Genomic DNA, 19,733 nt, shown 5'->3' on the forward strand with positions numbered 1-19,733 from the left:
CGAAAACGCGCCCTCTTTTTACGCGCGGGGCGAAAGGGAGCCGCGCAGAGTGCGGCCATTGCGCGCGCGCGTGTGTGAGGGGAGGTTTTTTAAAAACCGCCCCCCCTTTGAACGAGGTTGGTTGTGGCAAAGGACGAGGGAGGGACGGAGGGGGCGACCGCAAGTGGCCCGCAGAAGTTGGTGGTGCTGGTGGCTCTAACCACTGGGCCGCCTCACCCCAGCGAGGCCTATGGGGCGGGAGGGGAGGCGGATGGTCGGCAGGAGGCTGCAGTTGGCAGCCTGGTGGGAAACTGCGGGCTCTCGCCTCACCCGAAAACAATGGTGCCCAATGAAGGGCTCCCGAAGGGGGTGGGGGGAGGGCTCGTTTCCCCCCCCGCCCCCCCCATCCACAGGATGTTTTTCTTCTGTGCTAATAGCCTTTGCTAACATGACTCGAACGCGAGGCTTTCCCATTGTGTTTAAACATGAACTCGTGCCAAAAAAACTTCCAAAATCACAAAAGAGGGCTGGGCAAGGGACCCTTTGGATACATGCAAGATTCAGCTCCAGAGTCCTGGGCATAATTTAGCCAGGAGGCCTGAGGAGGAAGACCAGTATCCCACAGGGCAACTCCTGCCCACAGCTTTTTGGGGTATCCCCCCACTTACTGTGGAGGATGTGCTCTTCTGAGATCAAGATCTTTTATTTTTCCCCCAGTTAGAAGAGAAATGTAAATACAAAAAAAGAATTACAGAAATATTTCTGTCATGCTTTAGGAAGCAAGAGGACTGAATTTGCCTCGCCACATCCCAGGTTTGTTCCTGAGAAGAGGCAGTCCCAAATCAATAATTGTTTAAACCAGTGCTACAAGCTGTAATAGAATCCTGTTGTGTCTGTAGATCTGCTGAGGACAGAGCTTGCAGGATCTGGGCAGACCAAGGCACAGCTACATCCCATCTGCTGGATCCATTCAGTTTAAAACGAAAGTGACCAAACAGCATCCACTGGCAGGAAGATCCATTGGTTGCCTGTGTTTAAAAGTGGGTGTTTTTATTGGGGGGGGGGGTGGTACTTGAAAGTGCTGGAACAATTTCCTGAATGGGTGGGAGTTAATTGATTTCTTATATTTTAAAACATTTTGTTAAACATTTGTCAGGTGATATGACCATATATGGTCATGTTGATCTGTCCATCCCCCCCCTCCTGAAATGGCCAATGATGGGCCTGGAGGGGTGGGAAGGAGAGGGTCCCCAGGTGGGCATGTACACAGCTATGCTTCCCAACCACATTCTGCACAATTGCACCACTTTTGGGGGATCTCAAAGCCTGGAGAATGTTTCTCAATGGTAAAAAAGCTGAGAAAGGCTGGTCTAACCTATTGCATGCTGGAACTGGGATGTCCCGGGCTAGTATGACTGTCCCTGATCTCAGAAGCTAAACAAGGTTGGCCCTGGTTAGTACTTGGGTGGGAGACGACCACAGAAGCACCGGGTCACTACTCAAGAGCAGACAATGGTATGCCGTCTCATCTTGAAAACCCTACACCAACAAATTATCAGGAAAAATTTTTTCACAGAGTAGTTCAGCAGTGGAATAGGCTGCCTAAGGAGGTGGTGAGCTCCCCCTCACTGGCAGTCTTCAAGCAAAGGTTGGATACACACTTTTCTTGGATGTTTAGGGCTGATCCTGCATTGAGCAGGGGGTTGGACTAGATGGCCTGCATGGCCCCTTCCAACTCTATGGTTCTGTGATTCTATGATTCTAAATCTTGAATGAAGCAATTGGTTGATCAATACTAAATATACCCACTCCTTTCAAGACGTTAGGCCTGAATGGGTAGAAGATACGTTACTGAGGCAGAAGAACCTTATTCAACAGACTCCCAGAAGACTAGGTCAGCCAAACAGAAAGAAGAGTTGGTTTCTATACACCGCTTTTCTTTACTTGAAGGAGTCAGGTTCACAACCGCCTTCTCTTCCTCGTCCCACAATAGACACCCTGTCTGGTAAGTAGGGTCAAGAGAGCTCTGGGAGAAACTCCTCTGTGAGAACAGCTTCATCAGTGCCGTGACTAGCCCCCAGTGACCCAGCTGGCTGCATGTAGAGGAGCAGGGAATCAAACCCAGCTCTCCAGATTGGAAGCCACCCCTCTTAACCACTAAACCAAGCTGGCTTTTCCTGTTTCAATAGCCCTAGCTTGGTACAGACTTCACCATGTAAACCCTTCAATGATTCTCTACTGGTCTCTATTGATAATGTGTTGAGTGCTTTCTTACAGCCTAAAATGAACTTGGCTCAAGTATCTCTCTCCCCACCCGCTCTCCAACCTACAGAAAATGCTGGATTGTACTTGGGTTCTAAAAAGCAGTGCACAGGGTGGGGCAACATTTGAAATGGGGCTGTGGAGACCTCTTTCACCTGCACTTTCCCTGAATCAACAGTGACCCCCCCCCCCAGTGACTTCTAGCCCAAGGAAAGGGAAAAAACTACCTCCACAAAATGCACATTCAGCTGTTTTTCCCAACTAGGGTATAACCCAACCCAGAGTTTCTGTTTTCAATTAAGGAAGAGGATTAATCCCTCTCTTTTCTCTCCAGTATCATAGTCCTGGTAACACACACACACACACCCTCCTTATACGTACTTTTCAGGGTTAGACATCACAGAAGAAACTCTGCCACATGCAAAACATCTATGTGTATTGATACAAGGGGATTATTAAAAGCACATACATCGACTTCAAAGGACCACAGCCCCATTTAAGAACTGAATAAGTCAATTAACAGCTTTATTCCCCGCTTTGATTTGCAAGATTCCACAGTTTGCCCTTGAAGAAGCAATAAAGTCTTCAACTGGAAGTTCTTTTAAAGCAGTACAGAAATCCAGACCTGTGTCCTTTAAACGGGTACAGAATCTCCTTATGACTGGAAGGATCTGGGTAGCTACGAGCAACTGTTGGAGAGTGTTGTTTTAAATACTGTTCAATGTGTAGAGCTCATACAGGCCTGCTGGGCTCTGGATACAATTATTCCTAGCTCAAGTCAGGTGCAAGTCTGGAGAAAAGGCACCTCCAGTCACCCCGAGTGACTCTGCAGTTCAAGCATGAGCACGCCATCTAGCGACTTCCCAAAGGCAATTCACATTTAGTATGAAACATGCTCTGGTGACCATGGAAAACTAGAGTTCTAAAACTGAACAAATATGCCTGTGCTGATACCACAAGTGACACAGAAATAAATCACTGCAGTGGGAGCACTGGGAAACACCTCCTGCTTAAGCAGCGACCCAGCCACAAACCACGTTTTTATTCTTTAAAACATTGACCTTGACGTGTTGGATGTTTTCTCCTTCTCCCTGCCTCCACAGAAATGTTAACTGATGGATTGAGGCAGACGTGCAGCTATTAATGCCGCTGCAAAAAGTCTAGGGCAGAGTCAAACTGGGGCCAAGTTTGGGTAATTTTCTCTGCCTGCTGTTTCCAATAGTAGACCTATGCATTAGATAGGCTTAACCGCTTGCATATTACAGAAGGAAAATAGGCAGGCTTGGTTTTTCATTGCTTGGTGGCTAAGGATGCTTAACAAGGAAATCTATTCCTTCTCATAAGGTGGTGGTTCTCAACCTTCCTAATGCCGTGACCCTTTAATACAGTTCCTCATGTTGTGGTGACCCCCAACCATAAAATTATGCAAGTGTTCTTTCACATAAATTAAACCAAAACTGACCAATGGTGTGAAGATCCATTGTTCATGATTGTATATAATTTTCCCCCCTGGGGTTTCTTAGTTCAGTTCTGCCTCTGTCCCACCATTCTGATCTGGCTCCTTTCCGCTGCTCCAGACAGCTGAGCACTCTGTCTCAATCTACCCCGCAAGGCTGTTGTGTGGATGGTGCTCCCCCTCCCCCGGCTAAGCTGCTTGCCCTGCTCCGACCCCTTTGAAAGGGCCGTTCAACCCCCAAAGGGGTCCCAACCCCCAGGTTGAGAACCATTGTCATAAGGGATATGGAATGGATTATCTCGAAACACCACATGGTTTAAATCTTCTCACACTGAAGTCTGGGAAGTGTGAAATTGTATACTGTTTCCCTTATGTTTCCTTATTGTACTCAGAACTACACAACTGCTTGCAGCCTTAATGATGATAATATAACTAAAGGGCCGAAGATGCACCCAGGGTATGTAGAGTTTAGAAGGACTGGTCTCTGCTGCAAGGAGGCAAAGCTTGAGACAAGGGAGATGACAACAGGGAGGGGAAAGAGGTGATAGAACATGAGAGGGTTTGTTTCAGCAACTCTGCATGGGTTTACTGGAATTAAAGGTTTGTGTCTACGCAGATAATATGATTCTGGGCAGCCTTATGAGAACAGGATCGTACAAACATCCTTGCCCCCAATAAATGCAACAAACCTTGCCAGTGCGCTGCAGCCCAATACACAGACAAAAGATGTTGGATTCCCCACCCCTCTCATGTGGCCAAAAAGTCCTTCCTCACCGCTCTTGAAAGTATGGGAATACTAGCGGAGGAGAGAGAAAGGTCCTTGTGCTTATTCCCACAACAGCCAGAAAGAAGTCAAGAGAAATATCCGGACTGCAAAGGGAGATGTTATAAGACCCCAACATTGTACACTGCAGTACTTTCAGATGATGGCACCCAATGTTCTGCTGCTGGGAGACATGCTGGTGCTCATTAGATCCTTGAGGCTGGCCTAGTCCGTGCACTATGCTCGTTCATTAGGAAGTAAGCCCCACTTCGGTTCAATTGGCCTTACTTCCAAATTGATATGCCCAGATTTGCAGGCTTCCAAGTACTGAAGGGACTTCTGGGTTTTAGACTGGGCATGTTCTGTGAATCTGAAGCAAACTTAAGCTGCAAGGCGTTAGTTGAAACAACTTGATCTGTGGATAACAGTTCTCCAAGGCCTTCTGATTTCTGTTACTCAAAGCCAGTGGTGGTGCCAGGTACCAAACCATCCAATATATGTAAAACTTCAGGTTTGGGGGTGGGAGAAAATGCTTGAAGAAATAAGCCACATAATTCTAATTTACAATGACAGAGCCATGACTTGGATGCCCTAGGCCAGGGATAGTCAACCTGTGGTCCTCCAGATGTTCATGGACTACAATTCCCATGAGCTCCTGCCAGATGTTTGCAGATCACTCCGTTTAATATCTGCATTATCTTCCCTACAACAGAGGTCAGGCTCACTGGTCTGTAGTTTCCTGGGTCATCCTTCCTCCCTTTTTGAAGATCGGAATAACATTTGCTCTCTTCTAGTCCTCCGGGACATCTCCAGTCATTAAAGAGGTCCCAAAGATGATGGACAAGGGTTGTGCAAGTTCTCCAGAAAGTTCTTTGAGCACTCTCGGGTGCATTTCATCCAGCCCAGGGGATGTCAGTATAATGATACTAAGGAATGGGTGATGGGGGGGGATGGGGTACTAGCTGAACATTCTTTCCCCCCAGTTGCTTTATGCTATGCTATATGGGTCAGGGAGAAACACGGGCATGATATTGTCCCACATGAAGCTGCCTTATCCTGAAGTGGATCATCAAGGTCAGCATTGTGTACTTTTAAAGTGGTAATGCTGGGGACTGAACCAGGGACCTTCTGCATGCAAAGCAGAGCCACTGAGCCGCAACCCCTCCCAGTCTCTGGCTACTTATCTTTCTGCCATATCAGAGTTTTAGAAGTAGCTGGGGGGAGGGCAGTATTTTCAACTGGGGAAATGGCTGCAGCTTTCTCTTTCTTGGCATCAGAGCTCCCATTCATGTTGGGCTCTGGCAGCTTTTTTCTGTAACCAAATTATATGTCTAAGTTTCCAGTCACAGAATTCCAATGACATAGTACATCGTTCGATACTCAGTAAGACCTAGACTATAGACAACAGCAGGTCCTTACCATTGAATAACATTGAAGTTGTTAGATTAATTGTATTTATTTTTGGTGTGTATCATCTTAGTATACCATCTTAGTATATTTACAGAGCACTAAGTCCCACCCCATTGGGAATGTTTCTCTTTGGGCAAAACCGATAAAATGCTGTAGACACCTCTTGTGTGTTTCTGGAGCTGAAATCAGCCTAATGAATTCATTTTGTTAAAATAATTAAGAGGACCTCTGTTTAAGATTCAGTACAGTGGTTTCAGTTCAAAGGACAACTTGAAAGGATAATAGACACAAAGCACTGATCTTCCCCTTTTTTCTCAGGCATGTCCCCCTCCCCAATCTAAAATATAAGCAGGAGATTTCCTAAGTGAAGGCAGCTTCAAATATACTTTACGCCAACTGTAAAATGCAAGCTTAGCCTGTCTCCAGCTGTCTCCTAGCAACAGCCCCAAGCATCAACAAAGCTTTCTCATTCATGAGTTGTCTGCAAATCTAGTTCCTGAAGGACAGCGTTCACAAGGTTATATGATACAACAGAAAGCAGGAGAATAGACCAAGTTCAACCCCTTCCCCCATTTCTCTGTGTTCACCGTCACAAGAAAACCTTCAGTTTTGTTACTTGCCTGTTTACATGGCAGCAGGAGCTGTTTATTCACAACACCCACTAAGCAAAATATAATTCCATCTATAGACACCAGATTGTGTGTGGGATCCAGAGTAGCCCTAGCATGACTGGAAGGCAATTCTGTACATATAGGGAGGGGGACTTCCACAATTTTCATAGATTTCCCACTCAAGCTCTCTTATTATCCCAAATCCTCAGGATCAGCTGTTTGGTTGGGGGTCTGAAGGCAGAAAAACTATGTCACACAATCAGAGATCTACTCGCTGTTCTAATTTTATTGGCACTGAACAAAGGTGGGGAGTCTCTGTGGCTAATTGTGCATGAGCATACATTTTATTTGTGGCGGAGGGATTTTACTAGCACCAAGCTAGCAGCAGCTTGTTTCCAGCTGAGTGTGTCTTCCTCTCTTTGCAGGTACATAATGCCTGGGTACGAGTTCAGAGGTATGAGTTCTTAGGTTCACACCAAAGGGTAGAATAATAGAATTGGAAGGCGCCATACAGGCTATCTAGTCCAACTCCCTGATCAATGCAGGATCAGCCTAAAGCATCTGTGGTAGGAGTCAAAGTATCCACGGCATCTGCTGTAGGAGCCAAAGGACTCTTGGCCTTTTTGCTCAGAGCCTAGGGCCTGCCTTAAACAGCTTAATTGATCAGGACCGCCCATGATCCATTTATTTTGCTTTGGTATAGTGGTGGGAAATGCAATCAAAATACAGCTGACTTTTGGTGACCCCAGAGGGTTTTCAAGGCAAGAGAAGTTCAGAGGCGGTTTGTCATTGCCTGCCTGCCCCTGAATTCAAATACCAGCCAGGGCCAATCCTGCTTAAGTCCTGAGTTCTGATAAGATCTATCTAAGGCTATTTAAGCAGGTTGTTTTATGTTATTTGGGAATGTGTGTGTGTTTTGAGCTACTTTTCTCCCATTCTGGGAGAAAAAGCAGCAAATCAATACCACAAACAAACAATACATGGCCAAATAAAATATATCAACCCAAATAGTAGAGATGGAGATTTTCTGGCTTTCTGGAACTTGACATTCTGAAACACAGCAGATGGTCTGGTCTAGAGATGCAGCTGAATGGGGAGGAACTACGGATTCTATCACTTCTGACTGCAGAAAGGGCTGAAGACAAGGACAGAGAGCCTGGGTGAACTCCTTTATTTCAGATGGCAAAATGATGAACCACTTATCTTTTCCAAACTTAGAAAAAATGCTAAGTGTTCTTTAAAAAGAAACAAACCATCGAAAGGCTGTCCCTGTAACCTCTAATCCAGTTGTCAGATGGTTCACTAGTATAATGGTCAGTAGCATCAAATGCTGGAGATAGATGTAAAGGATTAACAGAGAAGCACTGCCTCATACATACAGAGATCACCCTCTAGGGCAAATAAAGCTGGTTTGGGTCCAAACCCAGCCTTGAAGTCAGATTGAAAAGGGCCACAGGAAGATGAACTATCTATCAAGCCTAAAAATGGGAGGTTAGACACAAGCCTGTACCTGGTAATAATCTTTTGTGAAAACCAGAATATTGAATAAAAGACTCATCATAGCTTCTTTCCACATTCTTCAAAAATTCCCTTCTACCAGTGATGGATGCTGAAATCTGGTTACACTAGCAGCTACTTAAAACCTAGTAAAATCTTACAGTGATAAACCTGCAGGTGGTGGAAGACCCAGGTTGAAATACTGCATTGGAAGCAGATTAGTCACAACCTTGGGCCAGTAACGCACACTCAGCCTAACCTACTTCACAGCATTGTTGTGAGGGTAAAATGGAGGGCAGGAGAACCACGTAAACCATTTGGGGTTCCAACAGGGGAGAAAGGTGGTGTATTAATAAACCCAAGAACCTTGTCCATATCAGAGTGACCATAGAAGACTGACAAATGGGTTTATCTGACACATTCTGGGAATTATATCCAGAGTTGTATTAATACTGCTGTGGATCTGAGATAAACCAAGAGTTTAGCAAAAGTATCAAGGGTGGACAATGTTATTCCTTAATACTTTGATACAAAAAGCTGGATGAGAGTCAACTGATATGATGGTGTGGCAGGGTAAAGTGTTTACAGCATCAGATCGGGTTGTGGAACAACCAGACTTAAATCCTCACTCTGCCATGGAAGTTTGCCTGGTGGCCTTAAACCCATTACACAGTCTTAGCACAACCTACTCACAGAGTAGCTGTTGTGAGGATAAAATGGAAGAGGGGGGAACGGTGCAATAGGCCACTAGGGGGAAAAGCCGGATATAAATGTTTTAAATGAAAATGGTAGATACAAGTGATAGAGGATAAACCTTGATCACAAATGGCTTAGATGCTACAAAGTTCTACATTTGCTAGCTGTCTCTGCCATGGAGTGTGCTTTCTTTTCCTCTAAAAGTTGTTCGTGTAAGGGCCCATTAAAAACAATGATCTGGCACACATGGAATCCATTCACAGAACTCAAGCCTTACTTATTTGCTCATTAAAAACAATAACCTACTGTGGCAATATGTAATGTTCTCTGGTTCTTGTATCACCATTAAGCAAACTCTATACAGATCAAGATTTGTTCCAAATAATACTTTAGTAACAGTTTTATAATTCAGAACTATTACCTCTCACACGAAGGACAACATTTCATCCTGGGATTCCAGCTGCTCAGTCCCACATCTGAAGGGATGCTCATTGAAGCAACAGATCATCATCATCAGAAAGTAATAAAACCAAATACGCTCACTGAGATTTGTGACTCTCAATAAGGAAGTTTTTAATCCCTTTATGAGATAGGGAGGAAAATAATGTGGACATACCTTTGAGCTTCCTGACTGTTGTCTTGTTGGTGGGCAGACTGAAAACTGGAAGTGGGTTCGGATTCCTCTCAATAAGCCCCCGGGGAGGGTGGTATATAAATATAATAAATATATATAAATATAATAAACAAATAGTAACACTGCTACTCAAGTTGTTGCCGCAAGAATTTCCCATTTGTCAGCCTCTACTGAGCCCGTATCAGCTACCATACGCTGATAGTCAGTTGTTTAAATATGACAGATTCCATTCATAAAAATGCATGGGTCAACTCAGAAACAACTGAAAAACAATCTACACCCTCCACTTTAGACATATGACTGACAATGCATCTCATACACCACTGGATATACCAGCTAGAAAACCAGGTAAAACATTTGTTTAAATTTCCAATTTTAATGCAGATCACTCCACCCCACATCTCCCCTCCCAGAAATCCAAAGCCCTTCCCTCGGACAGAATTTTCCGTAATGATCACATTTTCTCTATTACTCAAATCATGCAGTGCTGAGACTTCCATGTGTTCTTATTTGTGAAAGCATGGTATGCTGAGAACCAAATGCAACCCAGAATGACCACCAGAACTGAAACTTGAAAAAGCAAGGTCAGAAGTGAAATATTCGCATCAGCATCAGCTCACTCTATGGCATTGGCCTGCTTTGAATTGAGAAACATAGATTTTTATGAAGTGCTGCTAGTTCTAAGAATGCTGTGATCAGATGGATGTTTTATATCGCTACATCTAAATGTTCCTATTCAGTGATTTTTGTTACATATAATTCACTTATGTGGAATATGGGAGATGACACAGAAGGAATTAGGACACTTTACAGGACAAGGGAACGCACCCAGCAGCATGAACAACTGTACATTTTAAGAACTCACACTATGGTACAGTTTTACACAATGAAAATTGCCCTTTGAATGCAGAAAGGAATTATTTGTTACACAAATAGGTGAAATGGGAGAAATCAATGACTATTTAATAAGATTATCCACGCTTAAGGTTTTGGTGACCATCTTCAAGGCCATTAGCATTCTGGGCCCAGTGTACCCCTGCCTATGCCTGCAAAAGAGTCCTACGCTCTGCCACCACCAACTGGCTGAGGATCCCTGGCCCCAAGGAAGCATGTCGGACTTCAACCAGGGCCAGAGCTTTATTTGTCCTGGCCCCCACCTGGTGGAATGAGCTCCCTGAAGAGATCAGAGCCCTTCCTGAACTCCCAACAATTGTAAAAGGGAGCTCCTCCACCAGGCATTTGGTTGAAGCAGACTGACCAAATAGCATCCACTGGTCCCCCAGACACGCCTACAACAATCTGAATCCAAACCAACCTCCCTATGGGTTTATGTTACAAGTTATAGAAGTTTTCATTGTGTTATAAACTGTTGTAGACCTGCTGTTAACTTGGAACCCACTGTTGTGATTATTGTCCCATGATTCTATGTATACCCTCCATGTTTTATGTAAACTGCCCTGAGCTTCATGGAAGGACGGCACAGAAATATAATTAAATAAATACAACCAACCCTGCTGCTTGAAATAGTTTACGATATTCGATTGCTGGAAAGATGGATGTATTAAATGCTGATAATGCATTGAGCAGGGGGTTTGACTAGATGCCCTGTATGGCCCCTTCCAACTCTATAATTCTATGGTTCTAAATTACATGAACTGTCCATTTGTTACTTTCCAGGTGGTATTTCAACACGGCAATCGTTGGGTTCTTGAATATCCCTCTTCCTGCCTGTGTAGAGAAAGTGATGAGTGATCTGGACTCAAATATTTATATTCTGAGAAGGTGTCAGACCCACCAGAACTCTCATTGGAAAGAGGCTGTGTGTTTTGATCTGATACAATGACAAATTATCTGTGGCAAACCACACCAGCAAACATGCATTCAGGATTTTTACCAGGTTGATTTCTGGTAAATAGGAGAGTGGGTCTTGACTTGTCTGTAAAACATTCCAGCAAACTTCCACTAATAATTATTGCTACAAAAGGCTGTTGGCAGTTATGCTGGTCAGTCAGGACTGCAATCAGATTGCAATAAGAGAATAGAAATATTTTCCCCCACTCAGAACCAGAACATATTAATAAACTGGATAAGTATTTCATAATCCCATAATAAACTATGACAGTAAAACTGGTATTCCAAAGGGAGTTAGAAGGTTTTGGTTTGCTTGTTGTTGTTTTTTATAAAAAATACCACTAATGCAGTAGTTCTTTCACCTGGAATTATTCTTTTTTTATTTTCAGAACTGAAATGCATCAGTATATTTATACTCTTAAATAAATCATCTTAAATTTGATTTAAACGTACCAGCATTGTTCCCATTTAAGAAATTTCAAAAATCTCTTTGGAATACTAATTTCATATTTATGGATTTCTTCAGTTTAAAAAAATGCAGCCTAGTTCCCTGAATTGTTTCAAGACAGTTGATGGTGGAAAGTTTAATATAAAATATTTAGTCACAAAATAGTATTGCTTTTTTATGCACATTGAGGCAAGATTCATTTGCTCTTTTTCAATAAAAACTATACCATCTGTCATAAAATCCTACACATATTAAGAACTGTGATGTAGAACAGAATTTCACAGGTGAAACAGGTACCAGCACAACAATGAGATTATATTACATCAAAAAATTTTAATGGTCCCAAATATATACTCAACAACTAAGCATACACTCAGGGGGCAAAATAAAAATAAAATTATGACACAAAAAGTGACCACATCTAGAATTCCATTCAATCTTTTAATCAAGGGATAGACAAATCCCCCACCTCCAAAGAAAATTCTGCAGTTTAAAGGGCAAAGGGGAACACTTTTTTAAAAAAAAGAAAACTTATGGTCAGCCCTCCCCCAAAGTGTTTTTTTAAAACCTGTTGTAGCTCAACGAAAATGTTCAGAATGTATGGTTTCAAAGGCAGGTCTCTCTCTCTCTCTCTCTCTTTTTTTTTTACAAAGAAATTGCTGGCATTCTTAGCTAGTGAAGAATTGTGGCAGAAAAGCCTTTACTTCAAGTCTCGTACATGGTCCAAGAAAGCATATTTTTTGATTGTAGCAACAGACCAGCCAATCCAGAGTTCCACTATTAAACTCCTGCCCTGTTGGCTTCTTATATATTTTTTTCCATTTCCTTCCCTGAGAAAAGGGCAACGCGTGGTCCAAGCTGGAGAGGTCAAAGGCATGTCATTCCCATTAAGTGTAGAATATCCTTTTCTTCTGCTCCTTCAAATTGGCACTTGATTAGCAGGAATCCACATATTTAAACTGATCTGTGTCACACACAGTAATTTACTAGAGGTTGCAGTTTTTAATTATGGACTTCTCCTGTTCTGGATAGCAGGTTCACCTCCCGACTGAGGTTGATCTCCAGAACTGTCATTATGAGGATTCAACCTTCGCTTTCTGTGACAAAGGTAGACTTTCTTCATCATCCTCATCGTCATCATCAGGATAATCTACAAGCCCCACCAGGCCTCCCTAAAAAGATTTTTTAAAAAGAAATTAGAGTCACAAACAATATTAGCTATATTTCTGCTTTACTATGTTCTAACATAACGACTATTGGAAGTAAGAACTTCAGTCTTCACAATATGTGAAAATATTTGAAGAATATATCTAAAACAGATTAAACAGTTCTACCTACTCGGGGGAAGGTAGATTGGGTTCAAGTGAAAAGGTAACAACATTTTTCTATCTGTACAAAGATGGAAATTTCTTTTACCTAGAAAAGTTGGCTGGACTGCAGCAATGAGCGATCTGACGTACTTCAGAGACAATATGGAACATCCTTCAAATTGAATTATCAATTAGGATAATTTAATGATGTGATCTCTTCCATTTATATAACTATAGTATATTGATGTACAAGCAAAACAGCCACATGAATGCATTATTTGCAAGTTATAAGATTCAAGCAAAATTAAAGACAAATTGTTACTAGACGGCCACTGATGAACCCCTGTGCTGTACAAAAGGGTTTTTATGTTGCCTACTATTAGAAATAGCGATTTAGGTCACTTGTCTCCATAATTAAGTAATCTAGTGTTAAGGGTGATGAACATCTACAACTGTTCTATGCTCCATCCTGTTTGAATCAGTGCCCATAACTAAATCAGATGAACTTGCTCATTACATCTGAAAGATCACATACATGCAAGTGCTGCTATTCCTGACCACAATACAGACAATGGCCTACCCTGAAGGAGAAAACAAATAAACACCAGTGGATGTTTTGTCTGATCTTTATACAAGGTTTTACACATAAACTGGAAAGGCATGGAGATCTTAAAAATATGTAGGCTAAGCTTGTGATCCTAATGGCTGTAATATACAATTGGGGACACTAAAAAAGATAACAAAACCCCAACATGTACATGAGTTTGAAGTCTGGGACTGCACACACTGAATAGTATTGCACACACTGGTTGGGGATCAGTAATGCTTCCCTAAAAACTAAGGTCAAGATGTAAGGGATGAAAAGCCAAGGCTAACCCTACCGCCATGTCTGTTCAGCACTCTCATTTCTGGTGCTTTTCCTCCACAAGCACAGACAGCAGCCCTAGATGTTCATTGGTTTTTTCACAGCAGTGGCATCACCTATTCTGCACTGGAAAATATTTCCTGATTTGCGGGCAATAGTCCCCTGCATTCAATCTGTGCAAGGCTGGATACAAGACTCACACGGACTGTTGTTATCGTAGGGTTCTTGCATCCTCAAGATGCCCCCAGAACTCTCTTAAACTATCATTCTGAGCTAACAAAGATAGCAATGAGTGAAAAAGCAATGGATTAGATCCAATCACCCTGTTCAGCTAGCTAAGGCACAAGCCGATCCCTGTTGATGGAATACGCCCTATGCCAACGGAACCACTCTTTGTGTAGATAGAATGTGTCACCCTTACTTGAGTGGGGTGACTGTATGCAGACTTATGACTGCAGATCCAGTTGTGTGCACACACATATACACTCTTTTTGCTGTCAAGTCACAGCTGCCTTGCTGACCCTGTAGGGTTTTCAAGTCAAGAGACGTTTCGAGGTAGTTTGCCATTGCCTTTCTCTGCATCACAACCCTGGTAATTCCTAGTTGGTCACCCATCCAAATACTTTTCAGGGCTGACCTTGCTGAGCTCCCGAGATCTTCATAAGAAAAGGAAGTGACCGGCTTTTCACATTTATTAGAGAATGATAATTTTGGTCCGATCTATAATGGAGAGGAATTTCTAGATAGATGTCACAATACTGGACAGACTGGTACCACTGAGAGGAAGATGCAACACTGGGAGAGTGATAAGCCATTCTTAGGATCAGGATTGTAAAGCATTAGCACTTTACCCCTTTTTTTGATCCTCTCCCCATTCCCAATATGTGATCAGACCAAGGTCTGAAATGTTATTCTAAGCATGCTAGGGATTTTGTATGGGGGGGGGGGGGGGGCTTTGTAGTATTCCCACTGAAATGGCTGAATAAGAAGCTGGTATCATTGTGAATACAGTGGCTAATGCACTTTGCAGGTGGGGTGGATTCAATAAGAAATCATATGGATCCAACTGGTTAAGGGGCTGCCACTGAGGATTTTTAGATCTTGTTAGCTGACTTCTGCAAAAAAGGGAGCCAACATTGGCAGTAAACACAATTGCTCTTCCTAGCCGTCCTCTCCCTGTTTTCCAGGCCTCTCCAGGCCTGCCCAATAGCTTGAAGGAAGCTAAAGAATGCAGCAAAGATGACTTCAATACAGGTGGAAGGAAATTCATAACAAATCTAAAAGACATGAATTTCTATGCCTTATAAAACATGTACGCAAATCTCCTGGACAGTTTTTTCAAGAGTGGGTTCTCAGCATATGTTGATGACACCAGATCCTCACATACATCTAACCAGGTATGGTAGTTTCTATCTGTAAATAACTGATATTAGTAACAGACTGAAAGTGGGCGATTGAATCAAAGCATAATCCAGAAAAAAACTGAATAGTTTGTCAGCACATCCTAAAAGAGCAGTTTACATGCTGGAAGTGCTTCTGGATGTAGGCCTCCTCGTGAACATACATACAAGTAGTGTGTGTGTGTATGTGTGTGACAATTCACCATACTACTGCAGTGTACTTTTTGAAGTGTACCCTTTGAAAATGGCTTGGAAACGTCAACTGGCCCAGGACACTGCATATTAATTGCAGGTGATGGGGAGAAGTAACTAACTGAATACTGCAAGTGCTCCATGGTTACAGATCTGTTTCCAAAATGTCTTCAATATGCTTTAGAAATTTCTATAGATCCTGGAAACCTAAGGGGGTACCATCTTCCTAGCAATAAAGGACTGCAAAACGTAATCAGACAGGTGAAGAGCTTTTTCAGTGCCCACTGTGTTTGGAATTTTTTGCAGTCAGAGATACCATATACCTGGCATAATGAAATGAGCCATGTTTTCCAGCAAGCTTTTAATTAAGGGTGCAAGAAACTGATTTGCTATACTGCTCCTCTGTTTCCCAGATTATATAATTAATAATGTACTCAAACAGTATGTTATTTTTTTTTACTTGGAGACTTCATCAGGAATTAAAAATTATTTAATTATTTATTTTCTATACTGCCCCTCCCCCATATGGACCCAAGGTGCTTTACAGCAATAAAGACATATACAATAAAATCTATTGCAGTTATACAGTTTAAAACTCCATCCCCCCACCCCCTCCTTCCACCAGCTACCTCAGACTGGAGGTGACACCAGAGAAAAGTAGCAAATGGGGGAGCCAGGAGAGGGGAGATAGAGAGAAGCCTATATGCCTGGTAAAAAGAGTGCCATTTTACAGTCCCTGCCAAACTCTGACAGCTCCATTAGGGCATGGATTTCAGCCGGCAGCTCTGGTCAAGACCAGGCACATATCCTTGGAGCCAGGGATCACCAGCAAATTGGTGTTAACGAAGCGTAGTGCCTTCTGAGGGACATGCTGGGAGAGGCAGTCCCTTAGATACATGAGGCCCAGACCACATAAGGGTCAGTACCAGAACCCTGAATCTTATCTGGAATTCCACCAATGCAGCTGTTGCATGGCAGGTCGAATATGAGCTCTCTATTGGGTCCCCATAAGGACCTGTAAAGCTGCATTTTGTACCAGTGGTAATCTCCAGACCAAGTACCAAGAGTATCCCTGCGTAGAGTGTCCTTTCACAGAGCAAAATTAAAGCAACAAAGGCTATGTAATTATATTCATTAATCTCAACATAGTTTCAAAATTAAAACTTGTCAGTTTAAGGGCACAAGCCTGTGACATTTACAATCTAGTGAGACCTTACTGCATGTCCAATAGGTTGCATATATAAAACTGGGCATCTGAATTCATATTCATATATTTGGGACACACAATTAGCTCCTTTGTTGCATCATTTTAACAATTTCTTTAATAGAAGTTTGGGGGAGAAACCCTAAACTATACACAAATGAAGGGCAGCATATGTGAATTGGCAACCTTCAGAGCTGGTGGTCTGGTTCAGACATGACGAGCACAATTTGACCTAAGTGAACACAGTACCTTGGTTGTTATAGCTGCCATCTGAGATGTGCTTTTGGAAACCGATCCAGGAGATCCTGGAGACCCGGGAGATCCTGGTGAACCGGGAGACCCAGGCAAATTAGTTGCAGATGACTGGCTGGTGAGGTTAGCCTTTGTACCACTAGAGAAGGACAGTTTAAAACTTGGGCTCTGACGACCTGAAAGGTTCGTTTTCAGAAGGACCTCCTTTTCTTCACTTTCTTTAACTGGAATTTAAAACAAAGAATGCTGTAATAAAGTTCTACTGAGAACTGCAACTGGCTTTAGACACAGAATAGCAACTGTATCACAAGTTATTGTACATAGATACATTCTGCTGTGCACACCAACTGTTGAAATCCTATCCACGCATATTCCTTAACTCTAACAATATCTGCAAATGCTACAGGAACCCATGGTTATACACAAGTGGGTAGGCACCGAACATCCATGTATCAAAAATAGTGATTGCAAATCCTTCTGATTTGCTCATGTGAACGAAGCATTTCCCCCCACTTACAGCAAGTTATACAGTTCTTAGTGAAAGATTAGAAACTGATTCCAGGCCTTTTCCTTTTTCTACCTCATTCTTTCATACTGGTCTTTATCATGGATAAGGCTTTCACTGGTGCTGATCTAACCAGAGTCTGCTGTCAACTAGGACTATATAATCCAGATGTAAAGGTAAAGGTATCCCCTGTGCAAGCACTGGGTCATGTCTGACCCTTGGGGTGACGCCCTCTAGCGTTTTCATGGCAGACTCAATACGGGGTGGTTTGCCAGTGCCTTCCCCAGTTATTACCGTTTACCCCCCAGCAAGCTGGATACTCATTTTACCGACCTCCTAAGGATGGAAGGCTGAGTCAACCTTGAGCTGGCTGCTGGAATTGAACTCCCAGCCTTATGGGCAGAGCTTTTAGACTGCATGACTGCTGCCTTACCACTCTGCGCCACAAGAGGCTCTCATCCAGATGTAAAGCAGGTTGCAAAACAGCTCCATTAGGGCATGGATCACAGGTTGCAAAACCATTGCAGTCAGTAAACTCTGGTTAGTGCCAATGCCAATTTTAACCACAGTAAAGGCTATCAGAAGGACAGAAAGGGATTTAAACTGAAGAAGGGAGGGACTGCATACCTTCATGTCCCACTCCCTTCAGCATAGGTTACAGTTCATAAACTGCAACTCTTTGATGTAAAAAAGAACCCCTATATAAACTGACTTTCTAAACGATCTCACTGAATCTACTTAAACCAAAAACTTGCAGTTTTTCCACTGACTTACATTTTTTTCTTTCCATAAATTTACTTATGGGATCCATAATATCTTCATCATTTTTACTTTTGTCAGAGGGGAGCACCACAGCCTCTCCGTCTTCCAGATCATCTTCATCAGTATTAAACCACATTTCTTCCTCATCTTCCAAGGTCCTAGCATCTCTCCGATATCTGTGGTTCCTCAAGATAGAACGCATACTATGGAAGAGAACATACTTTTCAAGACTGTTTCCCCACACTACTATGAGGTTTTCAATTTACACAAACAGTGCTTAAAGATATAAACAATATTTTATTTATTATTTGATTTTTGTACTTTCGTTCTGCCTTTCCTCAGAGGCTCAGGGAGGATTACAACATTAAAAAAAAACATACAAATGTAAAACTAATTTTCCCAGTGCTATATCCTTAACAAGAAAGAGGGGTGGTGCTGGTCGGAGGGAGGCCAGCAATGGTTTTTTAGATGTTATTCGGTGGCCTGAACCACAGCCCCAGCAGACAAATTCAGTTTTGCAGGCCCTGTGTAACTGTTTAATTAACTGATGTGAAACTTTTACATTTCAGACAACGTAACACAACCCTTTAAGTTTAAGAATACAACAATCTAAAACAAGCTGGTAGACATCTATAGACAGCAGATGTGTTTATCATTTTAAATTTATTGTTATTGGATTTTTATACTGCCTCTCCCTCATAATATACTTCTGCTTCTGACACTACTTCAACATCATTTTAGTCCTCTCTCTCTAATTTGATACCACTGATACCATTGACCAAATCACAAAAATTGGTTCCAAGCGGACAAGGATTTCTACTGGTCTTGGGAATTTAGCTTATGTTCTAGATCAGGGGTAGTCAACCTGTGGTCCTCCAGATGTTAATGGACTACAATTCCCATGAGCCCCTGCTCATGGGAATTGTAGTCCATGGACAAATGCTGGGAGGGGCTCATGGGAGTTGTAGTCCATGGACATCTGGAGGACCACAGGTTGACTACCCCAGGTCTAGATAGTATTTACAGATGTTCTTAAGAGATCTGTATTCTTTTGTATTGTACTGATCATTTTTTTAAAAGCATCCTCTTAATGTAGCACAAAAACTGTTCCATCCTCACACATAGTTTTAAAAGACATCTGAGCAACCTCAATATGCACCCACTTTTTTTGTTCTTTTTTGTGCTTGTTTCTCCTCAACAAATAACCTATGATGAAGACTATAATAAATACTTCAATGTACACTGACCTGTCAAGTTTGGGATTATCTTGTCTTTCCCTTTGTTGCTCGTAACGCAATTTCAAACCCTTGAATGTTTGCACGTAATCTACATCTTCTAGTGCTTTCCAGTAATTCTCAATTACATGAGCTGTTAAGGATTTTATGTCTTCCTAGAAAATGAAGTTATTTTTCCCAATTAAAAGTGTTAAGAAGTAGAAACAAAGAAAACCTATGACAATTTACTCTCAAAATGCTGTTAAGGGAGTTCAACTAGTTGGTTCAACTGTCAGTCTTACATGTACATAACAGTTAAGCAGCTATGCTGAACTACATGTTTGAATTACAGAAGCAATAGTAAAGGGAAAGTGTGTAACAAAAACAGAAAATAATTTCACAGCAAGCTTTCAACAGAAAGA

General features: G+C 42.3%; 1 protein-coding gene across 2 annotated transcripts in view; it reads right to left on the reverse strand.

Moving 5' to 3' along the window:
• Positions 1-11,714: 11,714 nt before the first annotated feature.
• PPP4R3A (protein phosphatase 4 regulatory subunit 3A) overlaps positions 11,715-19,733 on the reverse strand; it is a 34,187-nt gene continuing 26,168 nt past the window's right edge. Inside the window, exons 12-16 of one of the 2 annotated variants that reach the window (XM_077323498.1) lie at positions 19,345-19,487; positions 18,110-18,300; positions 16,828-17,054; positions 13,024-13,089; positions 11,715-12,779 (exon numbers count right to left, since the gene is read on the reverse strand). In XM_077323498.1, the coding sequence (XP_077179613.1) occupies positions 13,069-13,089; positions 16,828-17,054; positions 18,110-18,300; positions 19,345-19,487 (582 nt within the window). In that variant the 3' untranslated portion in view covers positions 11,715-12,779; positions 13,024-13,068. The remainder of the gene's footprint in view (positions 12,780-13,023; positions 13,090-16,827; positions 17,055-18,109; positions 18,301-19,344; positions 19,488-19,733) is intronic. The other variant, XM_077323497.1, reaches the window with a different exon arrangement.

The sequence above is a fragment of the Paroedura picta genome, chromosome 2, assembly GCF_049243985.1.
Source record: "Paroedura picta isolate Pp20150507F chromosome 2, Ppicta_v3.0, whole genome shotgun sequence".
In the NCBI taxonomy this organism is placed as follows: domain Eukaryota; kingdom Metazoa; phylum Chordata; class Lepidosauria; order Squamata; family Gekkonidae; genus Paroedura; species Paroedura picta.